This window comes from Sminthopsis crassicaudata, chromosome 6 (assembly GCF_048593235.1).
Source record: "Sminthopsis crassicaudata isolate SCR6 chromosome 6, ASM4859323v1, whole genome shotgun sequence".
Taxonomy (NCBI): domain Eukaryota; kingdom Metazoa; phylum Chordata; class Mammalia; order Dasyuromorphia; family Dasyuridae; genus Sminthopsis; species Sminthopsis crassicaudata.
The window spans coordinates 95,694,146-95,719,257 of record NC_133622.1 but is presented as its reverse complement, the minus strand read 5'-3'; the positions used below and the strand labels follow the sequence as shown (position 1 = coordinate 95,719,257).

General features: G+C 33.0%; 1 protein-coding gene across 1 annotated transcript in view; it reads right to left on the bottom strand.

The window, feature by feature from the left end:
* Positions 1–25,112, bottom strand: part of NEIL3 (nei like DNA glycosylase 3) — a 70,705-nt gene that overhangs the window by 21,442 nt on the left and 24,151 nt on the right. Inside the window, exons 3-5 of the mRNA XM_074276787.1 lie at positions 8,174–8,308; positions 7,111–7,324; positions 158–232 (exon numbers count right to left, since the gene is read on the bottom strand). Coding sequence (XP_074132888.1) covers positions 158–232; positions 7,111–7,324; positions 8,174–8,308 — 424 coding nt within the window. The remainder of the gene's footprint in view (positions 1–157; positions 233–7,110; positions 7,325–8,173; positions 8,309–25,112) is intronic.

The following is a 25,112-nucleotide window of genomic DNA, read 5'->3' as shown; positions in this document are numbered from 1 at the left end:
TAGGAGAGGATTGCTTTCTTCTTTTAAAATAGCAATGGGACCATAAGATAACTTTATATATTTTTTTCTGTTAGATGGCTATAAACAACCTTTACATTTTGTTGCCGACAAAAAATAAAGTTGAATATTTAGATAAGTTCAAACATTTTGCTCTTACCCTATAAAAGAGAATTGTGAAGTCACGTATCATTTTTACAAGGTGATGTGTCTGTTCGTCTTTTAGCTGAGAAACCTTAAAATGAAGGAAAAATGCTTAAGGATATTTTGATCACTCCTTCACTATTTTAAAATTTAAATTAAAAACACATCAGTAAGATGGACAATGAAGGCTGCTACTCACTACCTGACAGAGAGGTGAAGGATTAATATGCAGAATGAGACATATTTTTTAAGATACGGATAATATGGGAATTAAATTTGCTTATCTATATTATGTTTGTTATAAGTTTTTCCCCCTCTTTTGGGGAGAAATACAGAAGAGAGAAAAGTGAAAAAAGTATAAGTCTAAAAAATATAAAGCACATCAGTAAAATGATTATGCACATGTGTATGAGTACATAAACATATAAAGGTAACAAAATATAGCAAACAGATAACAAGATTCCAATATTTTTGCTATCCTTAACTGGTGTCACATGTTAATTTATAAATACTGTATTCTGAAATTCCAGCATTAAACAGAATATCCTTTTATATTTTTATTTAATATTTTATTTCCCCCAATAACATGTTAAAACAATTTAACATTTGTTTATTCCTTAAATTTTGAATTCCAAATTCTACCCTCCCTTCCATGTACCCTTTCACCACCCTGCCAACAGTAAGCAATTGATGTTATATATGTACAATCATATAAAACATTTCCATATTAGTCATTTTGTATTAGAAAACTTCAATAAAATTTTTAAAAGGAAGTGAAAAATTGCATATTTTAGTTTGTATAATCAATCAATATCAGTTCTTTCTTTGGAAATGGATAGTATATTTCACCTTTAATCCTTTGGGATTATTTTGGATCACTGTTATTCACAGTTCTCCATCAAATAATATTGTTGTTACTGTGTACAGCATTCTCCTGGTCTTGCTAACTTCACTTTCCATCAGTTCATGTACATCTTTCCAGGTTTTTCTAAAATCATCTTGCTTGTCATTTCTTATAGCACAATATTATTCCATCATAATCATATATCACAGTCTGTTAATCCACCCCTCAATTGATGGGTATCCCTTCTATTTCCAATTCTCAGAACATTATTTTTATACACACATATAAATTATGCATTCAAAGTCAATATACTCAATATATTTCCATCATTGTTCTCTAACCTGCATAACGAGGGATTTGACCTAGATGAGTTTTAAACCCATTCCTGTCATTATCCTATGATCACTGGCATTTTTTTTTTTAATGGAAGAACATATTCATAGACCTGATAGAGGGACTTTTTAAAAAATAAATGTCCTAAATAAACTTCAGTATTATCCTTGAAGAATTAATTATATTTTATGTGTACTTTGTAAGACTATTTCAGAGGAATGCCACTTCAAGCTAAAAGACTCTTAGTTTATGTAGATTCAACATGATATATATAATAATATAATTAGATATCCTTGATAATATCCTTCATTTCTTAGTCCTCATTACATCCTTGAAAGTTGTAGTTGCAGCATTCCTATTTTATAGAGGAATGAGGAACTTATTCTGCCTTCTGACAGTTTGAGCATGGAAGAGATACAAGATTTTTTGATTTTTTAAAATATCTACTGATCTACACATTGCAACTTAATTCCTAGAGTTCAGGGAGTTTTGACTCTTTTAAGTGACTTCTGGGGAGTTAACATTGACTATGAAATGACCTAATCTAAGGGAGTAAGGGACTGAATATATTGATGGTAGGTTTTTTACAACAACCTTACTGGAGCCAGGAGAAAAAAGGATATTCTGTGTTGAACTAAAATATAGATCTAGAAGGTGAGAATGTCACTACTTCTAATAAGTCAAATAAAGTTACAAGGCTATAAGTTGGGTTAGATAAAGTTACAGGGCTTTAGGCTTGGCTTTTGATTCAGGACATAAAAAGGGAAATTCATATATATATGCAATAAGACAACTTGAGATATATAATATGTTGTAGTTAAAAGTGCTAGATCTGAAATAAGGAGACAGAGTCCAGGTCTAGTGGAGAGGCTAATTAATTCTGGGATCTTGGGTTTGTTACTTACTCTTGTTGACTTTCAGTTTTCTCATCTATAAAAATGAGAATAATATGGGAATAATGTATCTCTTACAGGATTGTTGTAAGTAAAGTGCTCAGTCAAGCTTAGAATATATGTAAATGTGGTTTTTATGCTTATTAATTAACTAATCAAATTCCAAAAGGTAGAATGCATAAAAGCATTTATTTTATTTATAATATTTTTATTTTATTTATAATAAATAATAAATTTTATAATAGCACTTTTTGTTGTAGCAATGAAGTAGAAACAAAAGGGAATGGCTGAACAAGTTATGGCAAATAAATGGAATAACTCTAAGAAATGAGGAAAAAGATGATTTGAAATCTAGGATGATTTGCTTGAACTGATACAGAGTGAAGTAACTCATTAAAACAATTTATAATTTAACAATGATATAAAACAAACTTGAAAAACTTAGGAAAAATGATCAGAGTATTGACTAACTACAATTCTGGAAGACTCATGAAAAGTGATACCCATCTCCTAAAAGAGATAAAGGAATGAAAAAAGAATAAGATATATATATTTTTAAAATGGCCAATGTATAAGTTTGTTTTGCTTGACTATGCATCTGGAACAAAGGATTTTTTTCTTTTTTTCTTTTTTTTTGTCATTGGAGGAGAAAGGAAAAGGACGATGTTTGCCAATTAAAAATTAGTTAAAAATAAAATGTACAGGAGAGAACTAAAGGAAGTTCAGAAAGAAATACTAACAAGTTGAGATAGCTCTGATAGTTATATAATAACGTTTTATTATTTTCTTCTAAAAGATCAAGCTGCATAAAACAGGCCTTCTTTTTTCCTTTCAACTTTGTATATGGAAAAATTTCTTTTGTTGATGTTCATTAAATTCAGAATTAAAAAAAATTTAAATCAATGAACCAAATTAAACCAAAATAAAAATTTGTGTTTCACACTACTACTTGGTATGATTCTCTGAGACATCCTGACCCTCTTTTTAGGGGGAAGAAGCCTTTTGCTTCCATTACTTTTAAGACAACCAGTTCTATTTGTGTTGCCATGATTTTTTTTTTTTTTTTTGTTTGTTTGTTGTTGTTGTTCTCTTGGCTTTCTTGTCTTATTCTTAGATTTTATCATCTTTTTCCTTTTGATAAAAACTACTGAATCAAATACATGCCTAGTGATATTTTTGTTTTTTGGCTTTCTAATGTTTCTATCAATGTTTTAGTTCTCTGTTACTTTGCAATTTAATTGCTTATTCCTTGTTTTTTCTTATGTACTTTTTGGGGAGAGGGTTGAAATGTGATTACAAGCTAATTTAAGTTATTATTTACTATTTCTAATAACACTGTTAGTGTAGATTTACTTTGCATTTCTGAAGTTGTTTTGTCTACAAGGGATAAGCCATTTGGGTTGTTACAGGACATTAAAAACAAAAACAAAAACAAAAACAAAAACCACTTATTTCAGTCTAAAGACCTTGACTTAAATGCTAGCCCTCCCTACTTGCTACCTAGTGATCTTGAGCAAACACTTAACATTTCTGTATGAATCTACTTATGCTTATCACGTGATCTATTTAATTATCTGTAAAATGAGGGCATTAGATCCAATGGTCTCTCAGATCCCTCTAGATTCATGATGATCCTACAGTCTCTTAATGAAACTACTTTGGCTACTTCTGTAGTGATGGGCTTGCTTTCCTCGATTTATTACTTATGAATAAATTAATTCCTACAGTTTATATTTGATTTTATTCTATAGCCATATTCTTTTAAACCTGAAGTATCTTCTCTGATGTTTGAGTAAAGCAGCTCATGTGATCTAAAGTTCAGTCTCTCTCTCTCTCTCTAAAGGCTTAAGCTTATTAGTTAAAGAAAAACTGTTTTCAATGTTCTCATAACACATTATCTCAGCATTTCCTGCAAGGTTTGTGGGGTATCCTTAAAAAAACTAGAACAACCTAACCTTATGCCATCTTGAACAATTAAGGGGTCCTATCTAATTCCCCAGTTGGCATTAACCAGTAATTCAGAATGTAACTAGCACTGCTTTGTTCTATACTTATAAAATTTATATTGCAACTTCACTTTGAGGTCTTCCATCGTTTATATCAGGCTGCATGCCCCATTAATAAACAGTATCTTGCTTGAGAAACTGCCTCAATTTACTCTTTTGTTAAATTTCATTTACCACACATTTCTTTATTTTACCTTACCTAATCTGCATCCGACCAATGACTGGGGTAAAAAGTTGTAGGAATAGCAGATTAAGCTTATTCTCTGTTTTGTTCTGTCTAGGACCCTGGATAGTTCAGATGTCCTCCTTCCGTCAGCCTACAGTTTCAAATGACACAAGACTTCTTTGATGTCTCTGGTTAGTTGTAGATATTTTTTTGTTAGTTTTCCCCTTTCCCCATTGGTGTATTTTTGCTTGTGATGAAGAAGGGGAAGTGATTTGGAGCTGCTTAGTTTATATTTACAATATTCCCAATTATCCTCCTCTCTCCCCCTTTTCCTCATCTCCACAATATACTTCTAATTCTAGAAAACAGATGCAAAACTTCAATGAAGACTCAGAGAAAGCCTTCAATAACTTATAAGAGGTTCTAAGTAGATACCAAGAATAAAGAAAATTTAAAGGAAGAAAGGTATGCTTACTAAAATATCTGTTAAGATTTATTTTCATACGGCTGTAGTCGATTGGAGTCAGTGTAAATACTGATTATAACAGCTTGTTAATGTTAAAAGATTCTGTTTTATTAAGAGGCCAGACTAACATATTTCAAACCAATGAAGAAATTAAATAAGTAAAACTGAGTTTATGTGTTTAATTTACTTACAATAATACAACCTGAATTTTGACAATTTAATAATTCTAAGTAACATCCTTTCCTCTTTTCTTTACTGCAGTGAAACTTTGCTACCTGCCTATTATCAACAAAAAAATAATTCACTCTCCAGTTTTATAATGACTAGCTTTTAAAAAAAGAAAAAATACTACCACCAACAAAAATAGATGTTTTCTCATATTTTCTATTAACAGGGCACTGACTTCTTTAACTTTTCTTTACTTATACAAATATATTTCTACTGATCCATCCTTGACTTCCTGCTAAACCTTTTAGATCAAATATCAATGTTCATTAGGATCACATGGAGATCTGTGGTCACATGTGATAAACATAAGTGAATTCAGACACAGATCACAGAGAGTAAGGCATAGTTGTCAGACCCATAAAAAAATGTCAAGCTGTGAGGTTAGTTCTTAACCTGGGATCCATGAACTATAGGGTCTGTGAACACATTTGAAGGGATCCATAAACTTGTATGGAAGAAAATTCATCCTTATGTTCCCTACAATCTAATTGAAATTTAATACATCCTTCAATTAGGAATGGAAAAAAAATGAACAACATGAATCTGAGAATGCTTCCACAAGATTCGCCAGAGTCCATTACACAAAACAGGGTAAGAATCCATGGTCTGCTAGTACAGTAACCACATGAAATATATATTTGTAAAGTGCTATTGACAGGGGCATAGTAGTATTCTCAATCAGTCTTGCTATAAGGCAGCTTTGTTTTCACAGACTATACTTTGATGCTAAATACACACACACACACACACACACACACAGTCTTGTTTTTTTGTTTGTTTTACGTTTATCACAAATAACTCTCACAAGTATTTAAATACATCACTACCCAACTATTCTATTCTAATTTTTCCTATTCTAATGTTTTCCAATCTCATAAACGACATGCATGCTCTTGCAAGGTCTTCTTTTAGATTATTTGGTCTACAAGTATAGCACATCATCAAAGGATTGATCAGCAGGCAGCATATTCTATGTTTCTATTTATTTGTCTCTATTTCTATTTGTCTTTAGTTTGTCTCTTTTTCTTATCTTTCTTATCTCTCATCTGTCTCTCTCTTATCTCTCTTGTCTACCAGCCTCTAGTGTCTCTTCATTTTTGTCTCTTTATCTTTCTCTGTCTCTGCTTATGAAGCCTTTCACTTTGGTAGGGCAAGGTTACAATCTGCTGCATCAGTGAAAGGAGTATCCATTCCAGGATCTATGGATCATATTTTTCTTCACATATTTCTTCAAGAGATCACATGTGATAGGCATATCTTCGTCACATAGGTGGCTGTGAAATGTTACTTTACATATAAAGGGACATTATGGTAATAGTTCATCATTACACAGATTGATTCTGGATTAAAGCAGCCCACCATTATTATATTACCCGTAAAAAGTCATATATGCTCTGCACCTTTCTCCCTTTTTGGCAGAGGTGGGAGGCAATGAGGAGGGAACACTATGTTTACAATCAGCCATGGCTTCTGTTATGATTTATTTTACTGATATGATTATTTTTTCTCTGTTACAAGGGAATGCTCATTGAATGGGTGAGTAGGGTATATAGATTTCAGAATAAAGATAATGTAAAAATAGGATAGAAATGACCCTGATTTTTCCAAGGTCACACTGAGTGGGCATAAGCTTTGGCAGGTGCTATCAAGCAAGAAATGCTTTAAGTACAAGTTTGGCAAGAATTATTTGTCTTTCATCCAAGGACCAGTCTAGTAAACTTTGGGGAAGCTTACAAAGAGATTCAGCACAAAATGATGGATTTTTGGCCACAGTCACACATGAATAATTTTTAAAGGTTGATATGGAAAATATTGGAGAAAGATATGGCAAAATGCTGCAGTACTTTGCCAAGAAAACCTGAAATGAGGTCAAGAAGAGTTAGACATGACTGAAAAATGACTGAACAACAATATGATACAATATGTGAGATGAAGGCTTGTTCTACTCCCTCATTCCCAACAATATAAAGAGGTCTTGCTGTTTCTATAAATAAAGAAATATGAAAAATTAAAAAAAACTCTTTAAAACATACTTTAACAGCTGGGTGAAGTCCACTATCAAAGAGGGCTTCATTTTTGATGATGTTTCCAACCCCAGGTAACACATTCTGATCTAATAACACATCACATAACATCCGGTCCTTCTGTTTTTTCACTTCACTTTCTGCCCTTGAGAAGTTAAATTTGGGTGAGCAGACATCTAAGTCTTCCATCATTCTTATTTTCTGTTTGCTTTCCAGAGAATTCCTGCAGAGAAGGAAAATATATCACCTTTGAATAATTTCAAGTTGTGTTAATTAAGAAAAAGAAATCACAAATTTTTTGAGCTTTGTCATAAATACAAATAAATTATGGCAACTTGAATGTGCAAATTTATATGAAATATTGACATAATAGTTGGAGTAAATTTGTTCCTCATGATGAAGCAGCTTATTGGCAAAGAGAATAGAGAACTGGCCTTGCAATCAGAAATTCCTGTGTTCAAATCCAGCCTCGGACTCAAGTTTCCTCATCTGAAAAAAGATGAGGCCAGTTGGATTTGATGACCTATAAAGTCCCTTTCAGCTTTTCAGTACTGAGAATAAGCCTGTGAAAAATTTGAGGTGATCATAAAGTTCCCTACATTGAAGAGAAAACAATAATGAAAGACATTAAAACTCTGATCAATGCAGTGACTAATCATACTGTAGTCAATTTTTGAAGTATTACTTTTTTCTATCAACAAAAGTCATGAAGAATAGATATAAAATGGAGTATATTAGGAGTATATTTTATAAACATGGTCAAGGTTTTGATTTGTTTACTCAGTTGTAATTTAATTTGAGAGGTCCTTAGCAAAGGAAAAGAGGAGAATCATTAGGATGTGATCAATGCAAAAAAAAAAATTAAGTTAAAGGTCAAGAGCATCAATAAACATTAAATTGTTTTTTCCCCCTCAAATCTGCCTTATAATAAGGTAGGAAGCTAGAGAAAAAACTCATTCTAGGTAGGAACTGATCAACATTTCCATTTGATATATATATTTGTTTTTTGTCTAAGTTTCTGGTCTCCAAAGACTGGATATTGATTTTTTTTTCAAAAGGGATTTCATCTCACCTGAGTTCTACAGTTGAGTCATAGAAACAAATCAAATCTTTGGTGAGCAGCACTTCAAAAGCAGGGGGTGCTCTAGCTTGATCTTTACTCTTGGGAGGATTAATCAGTACAGAGCCATTCATTCCAAAGTGAATTCTGAAAAACAAATACAATTCAGAGATGTTAACTTGCCAGGGGCAGAAATATACAAAGTATTGACTCCCAACTGCCTAATTTCTAAAAATGGTGGTTTTTAGGTTTAAAACAAATATTTTGGTACCATAATTATTCAACACAAGTCTTCAAACTTTGAGGTTTTTTTTTAATCTCAAATTAAAATTGCAAATGAACTGTTTTTACTAAAATAAGATTGACCTCCCAAGAGAAATATTACTCTTTTCTAAAGGATACAATAGTAAATCCAAGTAAATATAGTCCTACTTTTTCCTTTATAGTTGGATCATTTTTAATTGTAAGAAAGGATTGTTTTCTTAAGAACATCAGAGTACGGACAGCCCAGGCTTTTCTGAATTGTGAGCAAAAATTATAAAAGAGGAAAAAAGACTAGGATGCATTATCTGTAATATATGTTTAAGAAAATACTTTAAATCCCTTAATATAGTTTATTTCCATTCACTCCAGTGGGAAAAGTGTACTTTCAATAATATTTACCATCACAAGATTTATCCTAACCATAAGTCATAATATTTATCCTTCATAGTGTACATTAGGGAGAATAATGTAAGAAAATTTGAAGACTTTTCTACATTTCAAAGGAAAATGAGCTAAAACACCATTATCTCCTAGCCACTCTAGGCACTGATCTCCTTTTAAGAAGTATTGGAAGGAAAAGCTTTATAAATATTTACGGTTAGCTTTAAAGTTACAATGTTGCTATGAAAAATTCATAAGCTTTCAGTTTATATAGGATTGATTATTAGTATGTCCAGTTTTTTTTTTTTAAACTGTGCTTATGTAAGACCTCAGATAAGAAAGATCAAAGATGATTTTCAAGATAAAAAACCAGATCTTGGCTTTCAAATACTCATTCTCATACCTCTGCTGAGTTAATAAATAGAGCTAGGTTGGCAACAAATGTTCCTGCTATATTCTTCTAATTCTAAAGTGCCGTGTTAAAGTATCATACAAGGTTAAGCAGGCTCACTTTAAAAATGTGGGTTTTAAACTCTGTATGCCCTGCTATCCGTCATAAGTGCATTTAACATGCCCATGGTATCTGAAAGGAAAAATGAGGGCCTATAAGTACTCCACAATTTACTTCATGGACATTCACTCCCTGGAAAAGGTGTACAACTGTCATGCCCAGAAGTCATCATATCCAAAGTCTTTTCAGTTGCATGGCTCATAAAATAACTCCTCCATCATTTTCTATAATGAAACTTCATCTGGGTTAGAGGACTTGGCTGGAAAACCTCTAGTCCTACAACAGTATTAACACAGAGAAGTACCTGGAAATAAATTATTCTTTTAAAAAAAATGATTTTAGGTCCTTTTCTCATTTAGTCTTGGAGGTGACCCCTGAGTTCTCCAAGGTCATACTGATTGGGCACAAGCTTTGGCAGGTGCTATCAAGCTAGAAATACTTCAAGTACAAGCTTGGCAAGAACTATTTGTCTTTTATCCAAGGACCAGTCTAGTTAACTTTGGGGAGGCTCACAAAGAGGTTCAGCACAAAGTGATGGATTTTTGGCCACAGTCACTCATGAAGACTGATTACTAAGGTTTTTGATGGGGGGAGAATTGACACTGGGGTTCTAGCCATAGTGATAACATTTAAGATCCTTCAATTGTGCAATTTTCTTTTCTTAGGGAGAAATGATTTAAATCTGTCAGATTTTATTTTGCCATAAGCAGATGCTATTAAGCAATACATACATACATACATACACACACACACACACACACACACACACACACACACACACACATATATATGTGTGTGTATATCTTTAAACACACACACACACATATAGGTACTTCATACAATAAGCACCATTGACTTATATTATGTTATATATCTTGTTATGACCTACTTGAGCTGGAGTGTATTGTAGCAATCATGTTATATTTGGCATCAACAGATCCAAATGGTTTTGAAGATTAGCTCTGAAATTTGCCACTGGTGTGATAAAAACAAGTTACTCTATTGCTTTGAGACTTAGGTTCCATATCCATAAAAGGGAGATAGTTTATATTATTTACCTTACAGCACCATTCTAGAGAAAACATATATAAATGAGTTATTATCTCATGTATTTCAAAATTTATAATTATTAGGAATTAGTCTGTCAGCATGTTTTTGTTTTTAATACTTTAAAAATAAGAATTATTGTTTTCTTTTAATAAAAAAATTTATATTTTATTTTTCCAAATATATGCAAAGATAGTTTTCAACATTCACCTTTGTGCAAAATCTTGCGTTCCAAAATTTTTCCCTCTGCCTTACCCCTAAGACAATAAGCCATCTTATATAGCTTAAATGTGTACAATTCATGACATATTTGTCATGCTGTACAAAAAAATCATTTTAAAACATAAGAAAAAAAAAAGCAAATAAATGCCGAAAATGGTTAAAAACAATATTTTTTCCATCTCCATAGTTCTCTTTCTAGATGTAATTGGCATTTTCCATCCCAAGCCTATTGGAATTGTCTTGAATCACCTTATTGTTGAAAAGAGTTAAGCCCATAATAGTTGATAATCACATAATCTTGTTGTTACTGTGTACATTGTTCTCTTGGTTCTTTTCATTTCTTTCAGTATCAGTTAATGTAAGTCTTTCCAGCTTTTCTAAAATCAACCTGATCATTTCTTATAGAAGAATAATATTTCATTACATTCATATATCATAACTTACTCAGCTATTCCCCAACCAATGGGTATCCACTCAATTTCTAGTTCCTGGCTACTACAAAAAGAACTGCTAAAACATTTCTGCCCCAATTTTGTCCTTTTCCCTCTTTTGCTTTCTCATTGGATACAGATTCAGTATGGATCAAAAGATATATGAACAGTTTTATAACCCTATTGGCATTAAGAACTACTACTTTCCATTTAGAGATATAGTGCTGTATAATGGGAAAAAACAAACAAACAAAAAAACCCCACTGGATTTAGCCTCAAAATATCTGGATTTATCTTTTCATTTAACCCTTCCATTTCCTCTTCTCTAAAATAATAAGATTTAGGTGATATCTGAAGTCCTTCCTAAATCTAAATTCTCTAAACCTACTAAGTATGCTGTTTCTATAACCCACAAGGACACCAGCTACATCCAAAAAAGATTATGGAAGAATGGATGATCAAATAAGAAAATAAACTTATTGGCTTTTCATTTTTCTTATTTGATCATCCATTCTTCCATAATTTAAGACCAATCTTCGTTTCCTACCAGTTTGCTAAAATTGCACTCTTATATTATCCTTTTTTTCTAAATCCACATTTTTTCTCTGACCATATTTTCCCCGACTATTCTGTGGTACTTAATAATGGTCATCTTTCTCCTTTCTTGGCTTATTTTTAAAAACTTTTTATGTGGTTCATTGATCCTCCAACTTTTATTTTACTCATTTGGGAAGGAAAATAATTTTCCTTCTCAGGTGCTCTTTGGTTAAATCTAGAAATTTTCATACATAGTCTCATCATTCTACATCTTTAATATTCTTAAGATTAAGAATAATCAGCTTTTATATTATAAAAACCATTAGAAATCTAGTGTTTGATAAACCCAAAGAAAGACCCCAGCTTCTGAGATAAGAACTCACTATTTGATGAAAATTGCTGGGAAAACTGGAAATGAGTATGGCAGAAGCTAGGCATTGACTCACACCTAACACCCTATACCAAGATTAGGTTGAAATGGGCGCAGGATTCAGACATAAAGAGTGATATTATAAGACAATTAGAAGAATAAAGTCTACCTCTCAGATCTGTGGAGAAGAAGGAATTTGTGGCCAAAGAAGAACTAGAGTACATTATAGAATACAAAATAGATAATTTTGATTATATTAAAGTTTTTGTACAAACAAAACCAGATATGATTAGAAGGGAAGCAATAAACTGGGAAATTTTTTCATATCCAAAGGTTTTGATAAAGGCCTCATTTCTAAAATATATAGAGAATTGACTCAAATCTGTAAGAATTCAAGTCGTTAAACAATTGATAAAGAACTTGAACAATTTTCAGATGAAGAAACTAAAAGCCTTTATTGTCATATGAAAAATGTTCTAAATCATTATTATTCAGAGAAATGCAAATTAAGACAATTCTGAAGTACCACTGCATACCTCTCAGATTGGCTAAGATGACAGGAAAAGATAACAATGAATGTTAGAGGGGATGTAGGGAAACTGGGACACTCATACATTATTGGTGGAGTTGTGAACTGAGCCAACCATTCCAATTATGCTCAAAATGTACATACCCTTTGATCCAGCAGTATCTAATGGGCCTGTATCCCAAAGAGATAATAAAAAGGGAAAAGGACTGACATGTGCAAAAATAGTTGTAGCAGCCCTTTTTGTAGTGGCAAAAAAGTGAAGACTTGAGTAGATGCCCATCAGTTGAAGAATGACTGAATAAGTCATGGTATATGAATCTTAAGGAATATTATTGTTCTATAAGAAACAATCAACAGGATGATTTCAGAGAGGTCTGGAGAAACTTATATGAACTGATGCTAAGTGAAGTGAGTAGAACCAGGTGAACACTGTTCACAACAACAAGATTATATGACAATCACTTCTACAGACACGGCTCTTTTCAATAACAAGGTGATTCTGGCCAATTCTAATGGTCTTTTGATGGAGAAAGCCATCTGCACTCAGAGAGAGGATTGTGGGAACTGTGTGAATGTTGCTTGCTTGCATTTTGTTTTCTTTCTCACTTTTTTCCTTTTTGATCTGATTTTTCTTGTGCAGCATGATAATTGTGGAAATACATAAAGAGGAATTGTACATGTTTAACATGTATTAGATTGCTTACGATCTAGGGAAAAAGGTGGGGAGAAGTAAGGGAGAAAAAATTGGAATATAAGGTTTTGCAAAGGTGAATGTTGAAAACTATCTTTGCATATGTTTTGAAAATAAAAAGCTTCATAAAAATAAATAAATAGAAAAATTAGTTTTGTGAATAGTGAATACAGAAAAGAGAGTAAAGCTTGAGGCTGGAAAGATATGTTGGTGTCAAGTTATAAGGGACTTTAAAAATAAACAGACATAGTAAGTTAATTTTTTTTGGCAGAAATGGAAATTTTTTTATTAAACTAAATACAAAATAAGAAAAAAACAAAGTGCAAAAAGACAGAAAAGAAAAATACAGAACAAAGCATTATCATGTGCCCAGCAGAACAGAGATGATTCAAACTATATATCAATAAATTTCCATTCCAAGAAATCATATAACATAATAGAAAATCTTACATTTATGACTGTCCATCTTTTCTTTGCTTCTTTGTGAGTTATTTTTTTTTTATTCTCTGCTGTATAATTTTTTACTTTATAAAGAAATCACTTTTTACAGAGCTCTCTTATTCCCTAAGCCTCCAAAAAAAGAGGGGTATGTATGATTATGTAGGAGATATAAAATAATTACAACTAAGGTCATAAGATAAAGATAATATCCCCTTAAAGTAAAAGTCCTTATGAATGTACATTAGAGAAGTCAAATCTTTTGTGCTTAGGTAGAAAGCACAAACTAAATTATATTTTTTGCCCTGGTCATGTTGTGGGATTCTCTACATGGCAGACTGCCAGAATGCCCTATTTCTTGCCTGTCCCTCACTCTGCAGGAAAGAACAAACACTTACTTTGTCTATTCATGTGAGGAGGAAGAGAGGAATAAAAGTCTATTGCCTTCTTGGGCTCCAAATTGATTAGGAACTCTACCTAAAAATGTCTCATCATTCTCTCATCTGCAAAAATTTTATTTAATTATAGGAATACTCATTTAGCTCAGGCAAAAAAGGAAAGGAGAACCAAATAAGAAAGTCGGGGAGCTAGCATGAGTCTTCATTAAGCAAAGGTAGAGGCCTGTTCTGTCTTTCCTCTAAGCTACTTGAGACTCAGGCAGATGAAGTTTAATTCCCTAGTGTTTGAGAAGAGTGGGATATCTTTATGTACCAGTTGGAGAAAGTATATGGATGGGGATAGGAGAAATCAGAAAGTGAGTGATGAAAGACTATTTTTTAGCTGAAAAAACAAAGATTTCATGAAGGAAAATTAACCAACCCCCCTCCCCAAAAAAACAAAACCAAAGCAAGAATACAAAAAACAAAAACAAACAAACAAACAAAAAAAACAATCAAACAAAGAAGCAAACAAAGAAGCAAACAAAATAAACAAACCAAAGAACCTAGGATACAAGTGGATAAATCATATCTTAAGGTTAAAAGGAAGGCTAGGCACTAAGAATCCTAAGGTCATTAGGAAGAATAGCACTAAATCTTCAAAGCTCTTTAGACAAATAATATGAAACAAAGGAAAACTAACAAAAGCCTGATGAAATTCTTGCACTCCAAAGATCTAGTGTAATGATAAGAAATTTGACAATTCAATAGATGAATGAAAAAACACTAAAAAAAGGAATCAGTAATGACTATAGTTTAAAATTTAGAGTTCTCAAAGAAAAATTTTTAAAAGTCTATTAGGAGAATAGATAAAATTGAATCTACAATGAAAAAATTCTCCAAGGGAATGAATGATTAAAATTTTGAGGAGAAAAAGTTTAGCATAAAACAAAAGGCAACAATGTTAAAATATATATATATATATGAACTATGAAACTAAAGCAGTTGATTGTGAAGACAGGATATGTAGAAGTAACTTCTGTAATGCAGGACATAATCAAGAAAACTGTGCAGAATTTCTGAATATAAAAACTAAAATATAAATGGAAAGAATTCACAAATAGCCTCCAGACAAATAAAAAGAAAAACTTGCTCTTCTAATTTGAAGATAGACAGTAGTTAAATTTTAATTCTGTCCATGACAAACAACAAATTCTAGAAGAAGCCAAGAGAAAGCTCTCCAAATATAAAATAAAGGAAATCTGAAAAACACAAGATTATTCCTCAGCAATGAGAAAGCACAAGAAAGAATGGAAAACCAGTCTGAAAAGCAAAGGAACTAAAATAGCATTTCAAAAATAATGTATCCTCAATGATTTAAGACTATTCTGAAGAATTTATAATGAAAAAATGCTATCTACACTCAAAGAAAGAATTATGTCTTAATACTGCCTGAAGCAGCACACTTTTTTTTTTCAATAAGCATTTATTTATTTATTTTTTAAAGTATAAATTAAGTACAATATATGTATACTTGTCCAAATAAGTGTTTTGCTGCACAAAAACAATAGGACTTTGAGATAGTATACAATTAGCCTGTGAAGGAAATAAAAAGTGCAGGTGGACAAAAATAGAGGGATTGGGAATTCTGTATGTAGCGGTTCATAGTCATCTCCCACAGTTCTTTCGCTGGGTATGCCTGGTTCAGTTCATTACTGCTCTATTGGAACTGATTTGGTTCATCTCATTGTTGAAAAAGGCCACATCTATCAGGTCTGATCATCACATAGTATCATTGTTGAATTATATAATGATCTCCTGGTCCGGATCATTTCACACAGTTCATGTAAGTCTCTCCAGGCCTTTCTGAAATCATCCTGTTGAAATAGGGTACAACTATAGCAATCTAGTGTTTGACAAACCCAAAGATACCAACATTTGGGATAAGAATTCATTATTTGAAAAAACTGTTGGGAAAACTGGAAATTAGTATGGCAGAAATTAGATATGGACCCACATTTAACACCATATACCAAGATAAGATCAAAATGGGTCCGTGATTTATGCATAAAGAATGAGATCATAAATATATTAGAGGAGAAGAGGATAGTCTACCTCTCAGACCTGTGGAGGAGGAAGGAATTTATGACCAAAGGAGAACTAGAGATAATTATTGATCACAAAATAGAAGATTTTGATTACATCAAATTAAAAAGCTTTTGTACAAACAAAACTAATGCAAACAAAATTAGAAGACAAGTAACAAATTGGGAAAATATTTTTACAGTTAAAGGTTCTGATAAAAGCCTCATTCCCAAAATCTATAGAGAACTGACTCTAATTTATAAGAAATCAAACCATTCTCCAATTGATAAATGGTCAAAGCATGTGAACAGACAATTTTCAGATGATGAAATTGAAACTATATTCACTCATATGAGTGTTCCAAATTTCTACTGATCAGAGAGATGCAAATTAAGACAACTCTGAGATACCACTACACACCTGTCAGATTGGCTAAGATGACAGGAACAAATAATGATGAATGTGGAGGGGATGTGGGAAAACTGGGACACAAATACATTGTTGGTGGAGTTGTGAAAGAATCCACCCATTCTGGAGAGCAATTTAGAACTATGCACAAAATGTTATTAAACTGTGCATACCCTTTGATCCAGCAGTGCCACTATTGGGCTAATATCCCAAAGAAATACTAAAGATGAGAAAGGGACCTGTATGTGCCAAAATGTTTGTGGCAGCCCTTTTTGTAGTGGCTAGAAACTGGAAAATGAATGGATGTCCATCAATTGGAGAATGGTTGGGTAAATTATGGTATATGAATGTTATGTTATCCCATGTTCCTCTAAATTATTTATAATCTCATTTTTCATGCCTAGGTCATGAACCCATTTTAACCCATTTTAACCATTCTCTAATTGATGGACATCCATTCATTTTCCAGTTTCTAGCCACTACAAAAAGGGCTGCCACAAACATTTTGGCACATATAGGTCCCTTTTTCATCTTTAGTATTTCCTTGGGAAATAAGCCCAGTAGTAGCACTGCTGGGTCAAAGAGTATGCACAGTTTGATAACTTTTTGGGCATAGTTCCAGATTGCTCTCCAGAATGGTTGGATTCTTTCACAACTCCACCAACAATGCATCAGTGTCCCAGTTTTTCCACATCCCCTCCAACATTCATCATTATTTGTTCCTGTCATCTTAGCTAATCTGTGTAGTGGTATCTCAGAGTTGTCTTAATTTGCATTTCTCTGATCAATAGTGATTTGGAACACTCTTTCATATGAGTGGAAATAGTTTCAATGTCATCATCTGAAAATTGTCTGTTCCTATTCTTTGACCATTTATCAATTGGAGAATGGCTTGATTTCTTATAAATTAAAGTCAATTCTCTGTATGTTTTGGAGATGAGGCCTTTATCAGAACTTTTAACTGTAAAAATGTTTTCCCAATTTGTTACTTCCCTTCTAATCTTGCTTGCATTAGTTTTGTTTTTACAAAAGATTTTTAATTTGATGTAATCAAAACTTTCTATTTTGTGATCAATAATGATCTCTAGTTCACCTCTGGACACAAATTCTTTCCTCCTCCACAAGTCTGAGAGGTAAACTATCCTATGTTCATTCTAATTTATTTATGATCTCATTCTTTATGCATAAATCACGGACCCATTTTGATCTTATCTTAGTATGTGGTGTTAAATGTGGATCCATGCCTAGTTTCTGCCATACTAATTTCCAGTTTTCCCAGCAGTTTTTGTCAAATAATGAATTCTTATCCCAAAAGTTGGGATCTTTAGGTTTGTCAAAGACTAGAATGCTATTTTTATTCACTAGCTTGCCCTGTGAATCTAACCTATTCCACTGATCAACTAGTCTATTTCTTAGCCAATGCCAAATGGTTTTGGTAACTGCTGCTTTATAATATAGTTCTAGATCAGGTACAGCTAGACCACCTTCATTTAATTTTTTTTTTCATTACTTCCCTTGAAATTCTCAACCTTTTGTTCTTCCATATGAATTCTGTTGTTATTTTTTCTAGGTCATTAAAATAGTTTCTTGGGAGTCTGATTAGTATAGCACTAAATAAATAAATTAGTTTAGGGAGTATTATCATCTTAATTATATTTGCTCGGCCTACCCAAGAGCACTTAATGTCTTTCCAATTATGTAAATATGACTATTTTTGTGGCAAGTGTTTCGTAATTTTGCTCATATAATTCCAGACTTTCCTTTGGTAGATATATTCCCAAATATTTTATACTATCGACAGTTATTTTGAATGGAATTTCTCTTTGTATCTCTTGCTCTTGGATTGTGTTGGTAATGTATAAAAATCCTCAGGATTTATGTCGATTTATTTTGTGTCCTGCAACTTTGCTAAAATTCTGAATTATTTCTAATAGCTTTTTAACAGAGTCTTTCAGGTTCTCTAAGTATACCATCATGTCATCTGCAAAGAGTGATAGTTTCATTTCCTCATTACCTACTCTAATTCCTTGAATTTCTTTCTCGGCTCTTATTGCCAAGTCTAGCATTTCTAGTACAATGGTGAATAGTAATGGTGTAGTGGACAACCTTGTTTCACTCCTGATCTTACAGGGAAAGGTTCTAGTTTATCACCATTACATATGATGTTTACTGACGGTTTTAAATATATGCTCCTTATTATTTTAAGGAACAGTCCATTTATTCCTATATTCTCAAGTGTTTATAGTAGGAATGGATGTTGGATTTTATCAAATGCTTTTTCTGCATCTATTGAGATGATCATATGTTTTTTGTTAATTTGGTTATTGATATAGTCGATTATGCTAATAGTTTTCCTAATATTGAACAAGCCCTACATTCCTGGTATAAATCCCACTTGGTCATAGTGTATTATCCTGGGGATGATTTTCTGTAGTCTTTTTGCTAATATTTTATTTAAGATTTTAGCATCAATATTCATCAGGGAGATTGATTTTCTCAGTTTTCAGCCTACCTGGTTTAGGTATCAGTACAATGTCTGTGGCATAAAAGGAATTTGGTAGAACTCCTTCAATCACTATTTTTTCAAATAGTTTATATAGCATTGGACTTAGTTGTTCTTTAAATGTTTCGTAGAATTCACAAGTAAATCCATCTGGTCCTGGGGATTTTTTCTTAGGGAGTTGGTTAATAGAACAAGCATTCTATTTCTTTTTCTGAAATGGGACTATTTAGACTACTTACTTCTTTCTCTGTTAATCTGGGCAAGTTATATTTTTGAAGGTATTCTTCCATTTCATTTAAGTTATCGAATTTATTGGCATGAAGTTGGGCAAAGTAGCTCCTATTTCCTCTTCATTAGTGGTGAGTTCTCCCTTTTCATTTTCAAGACTAACAATTTGCTTTTTCTCTTTCCTTTTTTTAATCACGTTTACAAAGGATTTGTCTATTTTTTTGGTTTTTTCATAGAACCAACTCTTATTTTTATTAATTAATTCAATAGTTTCTTTTTACTTTCAATTTTATTAATTTCACCTTTTATTTTTAGAATTTCAAGTTTCATGTTGTCTGGAGTTTTTAAATTTGTTCTTTTTCTAGTGATTTTAGTTGTAAACCCAATTCGTTGACCCGCTCTTTCTCTATTTTATGCAAGTAGGCCTCTAGAGATATAAAACTTCCCCTTATTACTGCTTTGGCTGTATCCCACACATTTTGGTATGATGTCTCATTATTGTCATTTTCTTGGGTGAAATTAATAATTATGCCTATGATTTGCTATTTCACCCAATCATTCTTTAGTATAAGATTATTTAGTTTCCAATTATTTTTTGGTCTATTTTCCCCTGGCTTTTTATTAAATTTAATTTTAATTGCACTGTGGTCTGAAAAGGATGCATTTACTATTTCTGCCTTACTGCATTTGATTTTGAGGTTTTTATGTCCTAGTATATGATCAATTTTTGTATAGGTTCCATGAACTGCTGAGAAGAAAGTATACTCCTTTCTGTTTTTGCTTGATCTGAGATGAGGATGGCTACCCCTGCTTTTTTGGCTTTGCCTGAAGCATAGTAGATTCTGCTCCACCCTTTTACTTTTAGTTTGAATGTATCACCCTGTTTCAGGTGTGTTTCCTGTAAACAACATATAGTAGGATTCTGACTTTTAATCCAGTCTGCTAACTGCTTCCTCTTTATGAGGCAGTTTGCCCCATTCACATTTATGGTTAGAAGGACTAATTCCATATTGCTTGCCATCCTATTAACCCCTGCTTATGCTTTTCCCCTTTCCTTCCCTCTTACCCCCCTACCCAGTATTAAACTTGTGAACACCACTTGCTTTTCACAGCCCTCCCTTTTTAGGATCCCTCCCCCACCTTAAAGCTCCTCCCCTTATTTTACCCCTTTACCTCACAATTTCTGTATTCCCTTCCCCTTAGCTTACTCCTTCCCTCTCACTTTTCAATGAAGTGGAAAGTTTCACCATAAATCGAATATGTCTATTGATACACACTATGTTCATCTCTCTCCTTCCTTTCTCTCAGATATGATAGGTTACCTTTGCCTCTTCATGAGATGTAGTACCACCACTTTACACTTTTTTATGATATAATTTCCTTTCTGCCTCTAGTTTCTAGGACAAATTATACTTATGTTCTTTACATATTTTTATGGCAGAAGTATAGTTATCAAGATTTCTTTTTACCTTTTTAGAAATCACTTGAGTTCTGTATTTGAAGATCAAACATTTTATGTAGGTCTGGTTTTTTTTCATCAAGAATAGATGGAATTCATTCATTTCATTAAATGTCTATCTTCTTCCCTGGAAAACGATGCTCATTTTTGCTTGGTAAGTTATTCTTGGCTGCATACCAAGTTCCTTAGCCTTTCGGAATATCATGTTCCAGGCCCTTCGTTCTTTTAATGTGGATGCTGCTAGAACCTGGGTTATCCTTATTGTGTCTCCTCCATATCTGAATTGCTTTTTTCTAGCAGCTTCCAATATTTTTTCTTTCATCTGATGGTTCCTGAACTTGGCCACTATATTTCTTGGCATTTTGATTTTAGGGTCCCTTTCATTAGGTGATTGATGAATTTTTTCAATGTCTATTTTACCCTCTGTTTCTAAAACCTCTGGGCAGTTCTCTTTGATAATTTCCTGGAAAATAGTGTCCAGGCTCTTTTTTTCATCACAGTTTTCAGGGAGTCCGATTATCCTCGAATTGTCTCTCCTGGATCTGTTTTTCAGGTCTGTTGTCTTTCCAATAAGGTACTTGACATTCTTTTCAATTATTTCGTTTTTCTGGTTTTGCTTGACTACTTCTTGGTTTCTCCTTGAGTCTTTCATTTCTACTTGTTCCATTCTAATTTTCAATGATGTCTTTTCTTCACTCACTTTTTTTATATCTTTTTGTAATTGACCAATTGAGTTTTTATCATCTTCTATGGAATTTTTTTTTTTTCCATTTCATCCATTTTATTTTTTAGAGAGCTGTTTTCTTTTTCCAGCTGACTAATCCTGTTTTCCTTGGAATTGTTTATCTTTTCTAATGCAGTAATTTTATTTCTCAATGATTTGATCTCTTTATCTACTCTGGATAACTTCTTCAGGCTCTCTTGCCAAGCTTCCCTTTCCTTTTCCCATTTCTCTTCTAGCTCTCTTGTGAAAGCCTTTTTGATTTCCTCTATGAGATTATTTTGTATTGAGGAGCAGCTCATATCCCCCTTAGGGGATTCCTCTGGGGACAGTCTGCTTTTAGTCTCCTCAGTATTTGAAGTCTGCTTTCTCTCCATGCAGAAGCTGTCAATGGTTAGAGCCCTTTTAAATGTTTTGTTCCTTTTGTCAGAGTGGGAATCAAAGAAAACAAATTGACAAGAGAAACAATTGGTCTGTTTTAGGGGGGATGGGGCTGGATGATGTTACCGAGCTTCCTCTACAGACTGGGGGTAGGGCAGCAGCGAGCCACTAGCCTTGGCTCCTTAGCCTGGGTGGCCAAGCCAAGATGGATAGCCAAAAGAGGTAAGGATTTTGGTAGTGAACACGTGGGTCTTCTGACCAAATGTTCACTCGGGAACCAACAAGTCAGGGCATTATGTGAGTAGGTATAATAAAGGCTTTTAAGATTACACGTGGCTGTTCTTGAGCACTCTACTGGTTATTAAGCTATAGATTCACGAGATCATGGCCAGAGACCTTTGAAGGCCTCAGAGGAGGTGAGCTGGGTAGAGTTCACACTGCAAAGGTCAGTAGTCAAAGGTACTCTGTTGGGCCTAGGACAGATTAGTAATAGTAACTGCCAGGAGAGCATCGTGGACAGAGATGGCTGTGTTGTTCTTTGCTCTGAGGCTCTGAGAACGCACTGAGTCACTCCAGGTGGGGATTGGGGGTGGCCGGGCTCTGAGAGACACTGGCTTTCTGGGGTTTTATTCGTCACCTCCGGTGTTTACACCCTCTCTGCTGCTCCTAGGTTGCTGTCAAGACGGAACATCCACACTGGGGTAAAAGTCTTTTTGTAGAAGCGGAAGAGATCATACCCCTCCCCTCTACGGTCTGAGCTGAGTGAGCTGCTTGTCCTCAGCCTGGGCCCATTCTGTTCGACCCTCCCCCAAGCAAACACAGACCTTCTCTGTCAAATTTCAAGGAAATCTTCTGTTGGTGATTGTTTGTGGGTTTCTTTTCCGGTCAAGCATTAACTCCAAGGCTTGTCATGAAATAAGTTCTGAGAGTAAATGTGGAGCTCAAGCAGCTGTCTGTCTCCACTCAGCTATCTTGGCCGGAAGTCCTCAACACTTTTTTTTTTTTTAAACTTTATTTTTTAAAGATTTTTTTTGGAGTGGGGGTGAGGGGAGACATGCTTTTTTTCACAACATGATTTTTATAGAAATGTATCTTCTCAATGGGGAGGGAGAGGAAAGGAGAATATCTGGAACTCAATTTTAAAAACAAATCTTTATAATTGTTTTGTAACTAGAAAAATTATGTATATAATTTATTATATATACATATGTATATTTAATGTCTCCTGCTACCTTGAATTTAATTACCAATGAAAAGATATCGATGTTAAATAAAGGGATAAGTAGAATATTCCTAATAAAAATACAACAAAGAAAATAAGTACAAAAAAGCTAAATAAGTACAATTATTATGGAAAGAATAAATAAGGAAACAAATCACTCCATTTAAATTATTTTGATGTAGGGTTAAGAAAAAGGTAACAATAAATACAAATAGGAATTTATATATTACATTACAAGAAGTAGACAAATACAGAGTTTACTAACTGGGGATCTATATATACACATACACACACACACACACACACACATATACATATATATGTATGTATGTATGTATGTATAAGGAAAATCACTGAAAACTGAGAATTAGATGCTCTCCAATGTTTATTTCAGGTTTCAGCCATATGTTGTTTTGACAAAAAAAGTATACTCATAAATAAGCTCTTTTTCAACTAGTGTTTGTGCAGTTGGCCTCATTATCTTGGACTCTGGAGTGCATGCATAATTTTGTTTTCATAGGAAATTCCTAGTGTGGAAAATGCTTCTACCACTGCAGACCTATAATTTTTAATAAACTTATAGTCTTTGAGAATTGTCTGAGAGTTAAGTGCCTTGCTGATGGCCATAGAGAAGATTATGTGCAGATCTAGAACCCAGGTCTACTTTGCCAAGCTGCTTCTCATATCAAAATTACATTCTTTTTCAAAAAAAATTTCATTAAAAGAATATAAATAGCAAATTAAAATGCCTTAAAAACATAAAAAGAAATAAGAGAATATTTAACAATTTAAAAAATTTCAAATGATTAGCTACCACTATGTCAACTGCAAATCAATTGCTATTTCATTCAATTTGAAGTTAGTTTACCCTGTGAATTAGATTTTTAAAAATTTAATCTCAAACAGCAGAATTATGGATGGAAGTTGCAGAGATAACAAAATAAATTTTCACTAGAGTTACACTAGAATTAGACATTTTCTAAAGCCCCTTCCAAACTCAGTGATTCTATAAATACAGTCCCCTTAACAATGCTGACAATGCCAAACCTACCTCCTTTACTAAGAAAAAAAGTTTAAATGCCTTTGTATTTGTGAATGCTCAATAATTATTTGTATTATTATCATCAGTCACTTTATTGTATATTCTTTCAGACCAAGAGCTAGGTGTAAAGCACTTAATTTTTTTAACCAAAAAAAAAAAAAAAAAAAAAAAAAAAAAAAAAAAAAAAAAAGGATATAGCATGATAGTCAATTATGACTGATACGCAAAAATTTTCCCTAGGTTTAAAGACTCACAAATTTAAAGTTGTAGTTCAATCCCTCAGTTTTTTTAGGTGAGAAAACTGATCCATTATTAGACAATTATTTGGAAGTAAAAAAGTTTCATTTAACAAAAAAGTTCCCTAAAACAATATTTTAGCATTTTGGTCAAGATGTGATTTTTAAATATAATTAAAGAGAACTTCAAAGCAAACATTTTTCTGTGATATCACTATTAGGCATACATTTTGAGCATCTGTAAGCCTGAATGAATCAATACTAGGTTTCTCATTACTGTCAATGAGAAATGCATTATGGTAAATGGGATAGTTTCTCATGAAAATTACCAAGAGGCTTAAAATTACCTAAGGGTGAGAAATGAGCCATATATTAGTAATTGAATAGTAGCCTATAAAAGTAGAATTCATTCTGAGAAATTATAAGGAGCATTTGTAAGGAGATATGGTTTTTAACTGTAGGAGGGATAAAAGTCGGGTGAATAAGAGCAATCAACCAGCATTTATTATGTAGCCATCCATCAGGCACTGTATTAGGCACTTGGACCAGAAATAACAAAAGTGACACAGTTCTAGTTCTCAATGAAGTTTTAAATTCCGTTTAAGGAAGGAAGACATACATATGTAAACAAATATAATACATGTAACAAAGTAAAGACAAAAGAATTTTGGGAGTGGGAGGCACTGGCATCTGGAGAGGTTAAGAAAGGGAAGGATAGGTGAACTGATAATTAATTTGTCAATTGTAAAATGGGGGCATGCACACCTGGATCTTTGAGTACTTGCCAAGAAAAACCACAACTGGTAACAGAAAATGAAATGGCAATCACAGAAGGCATAAAAACAAACAGGAACAAAAGTACAGAGGA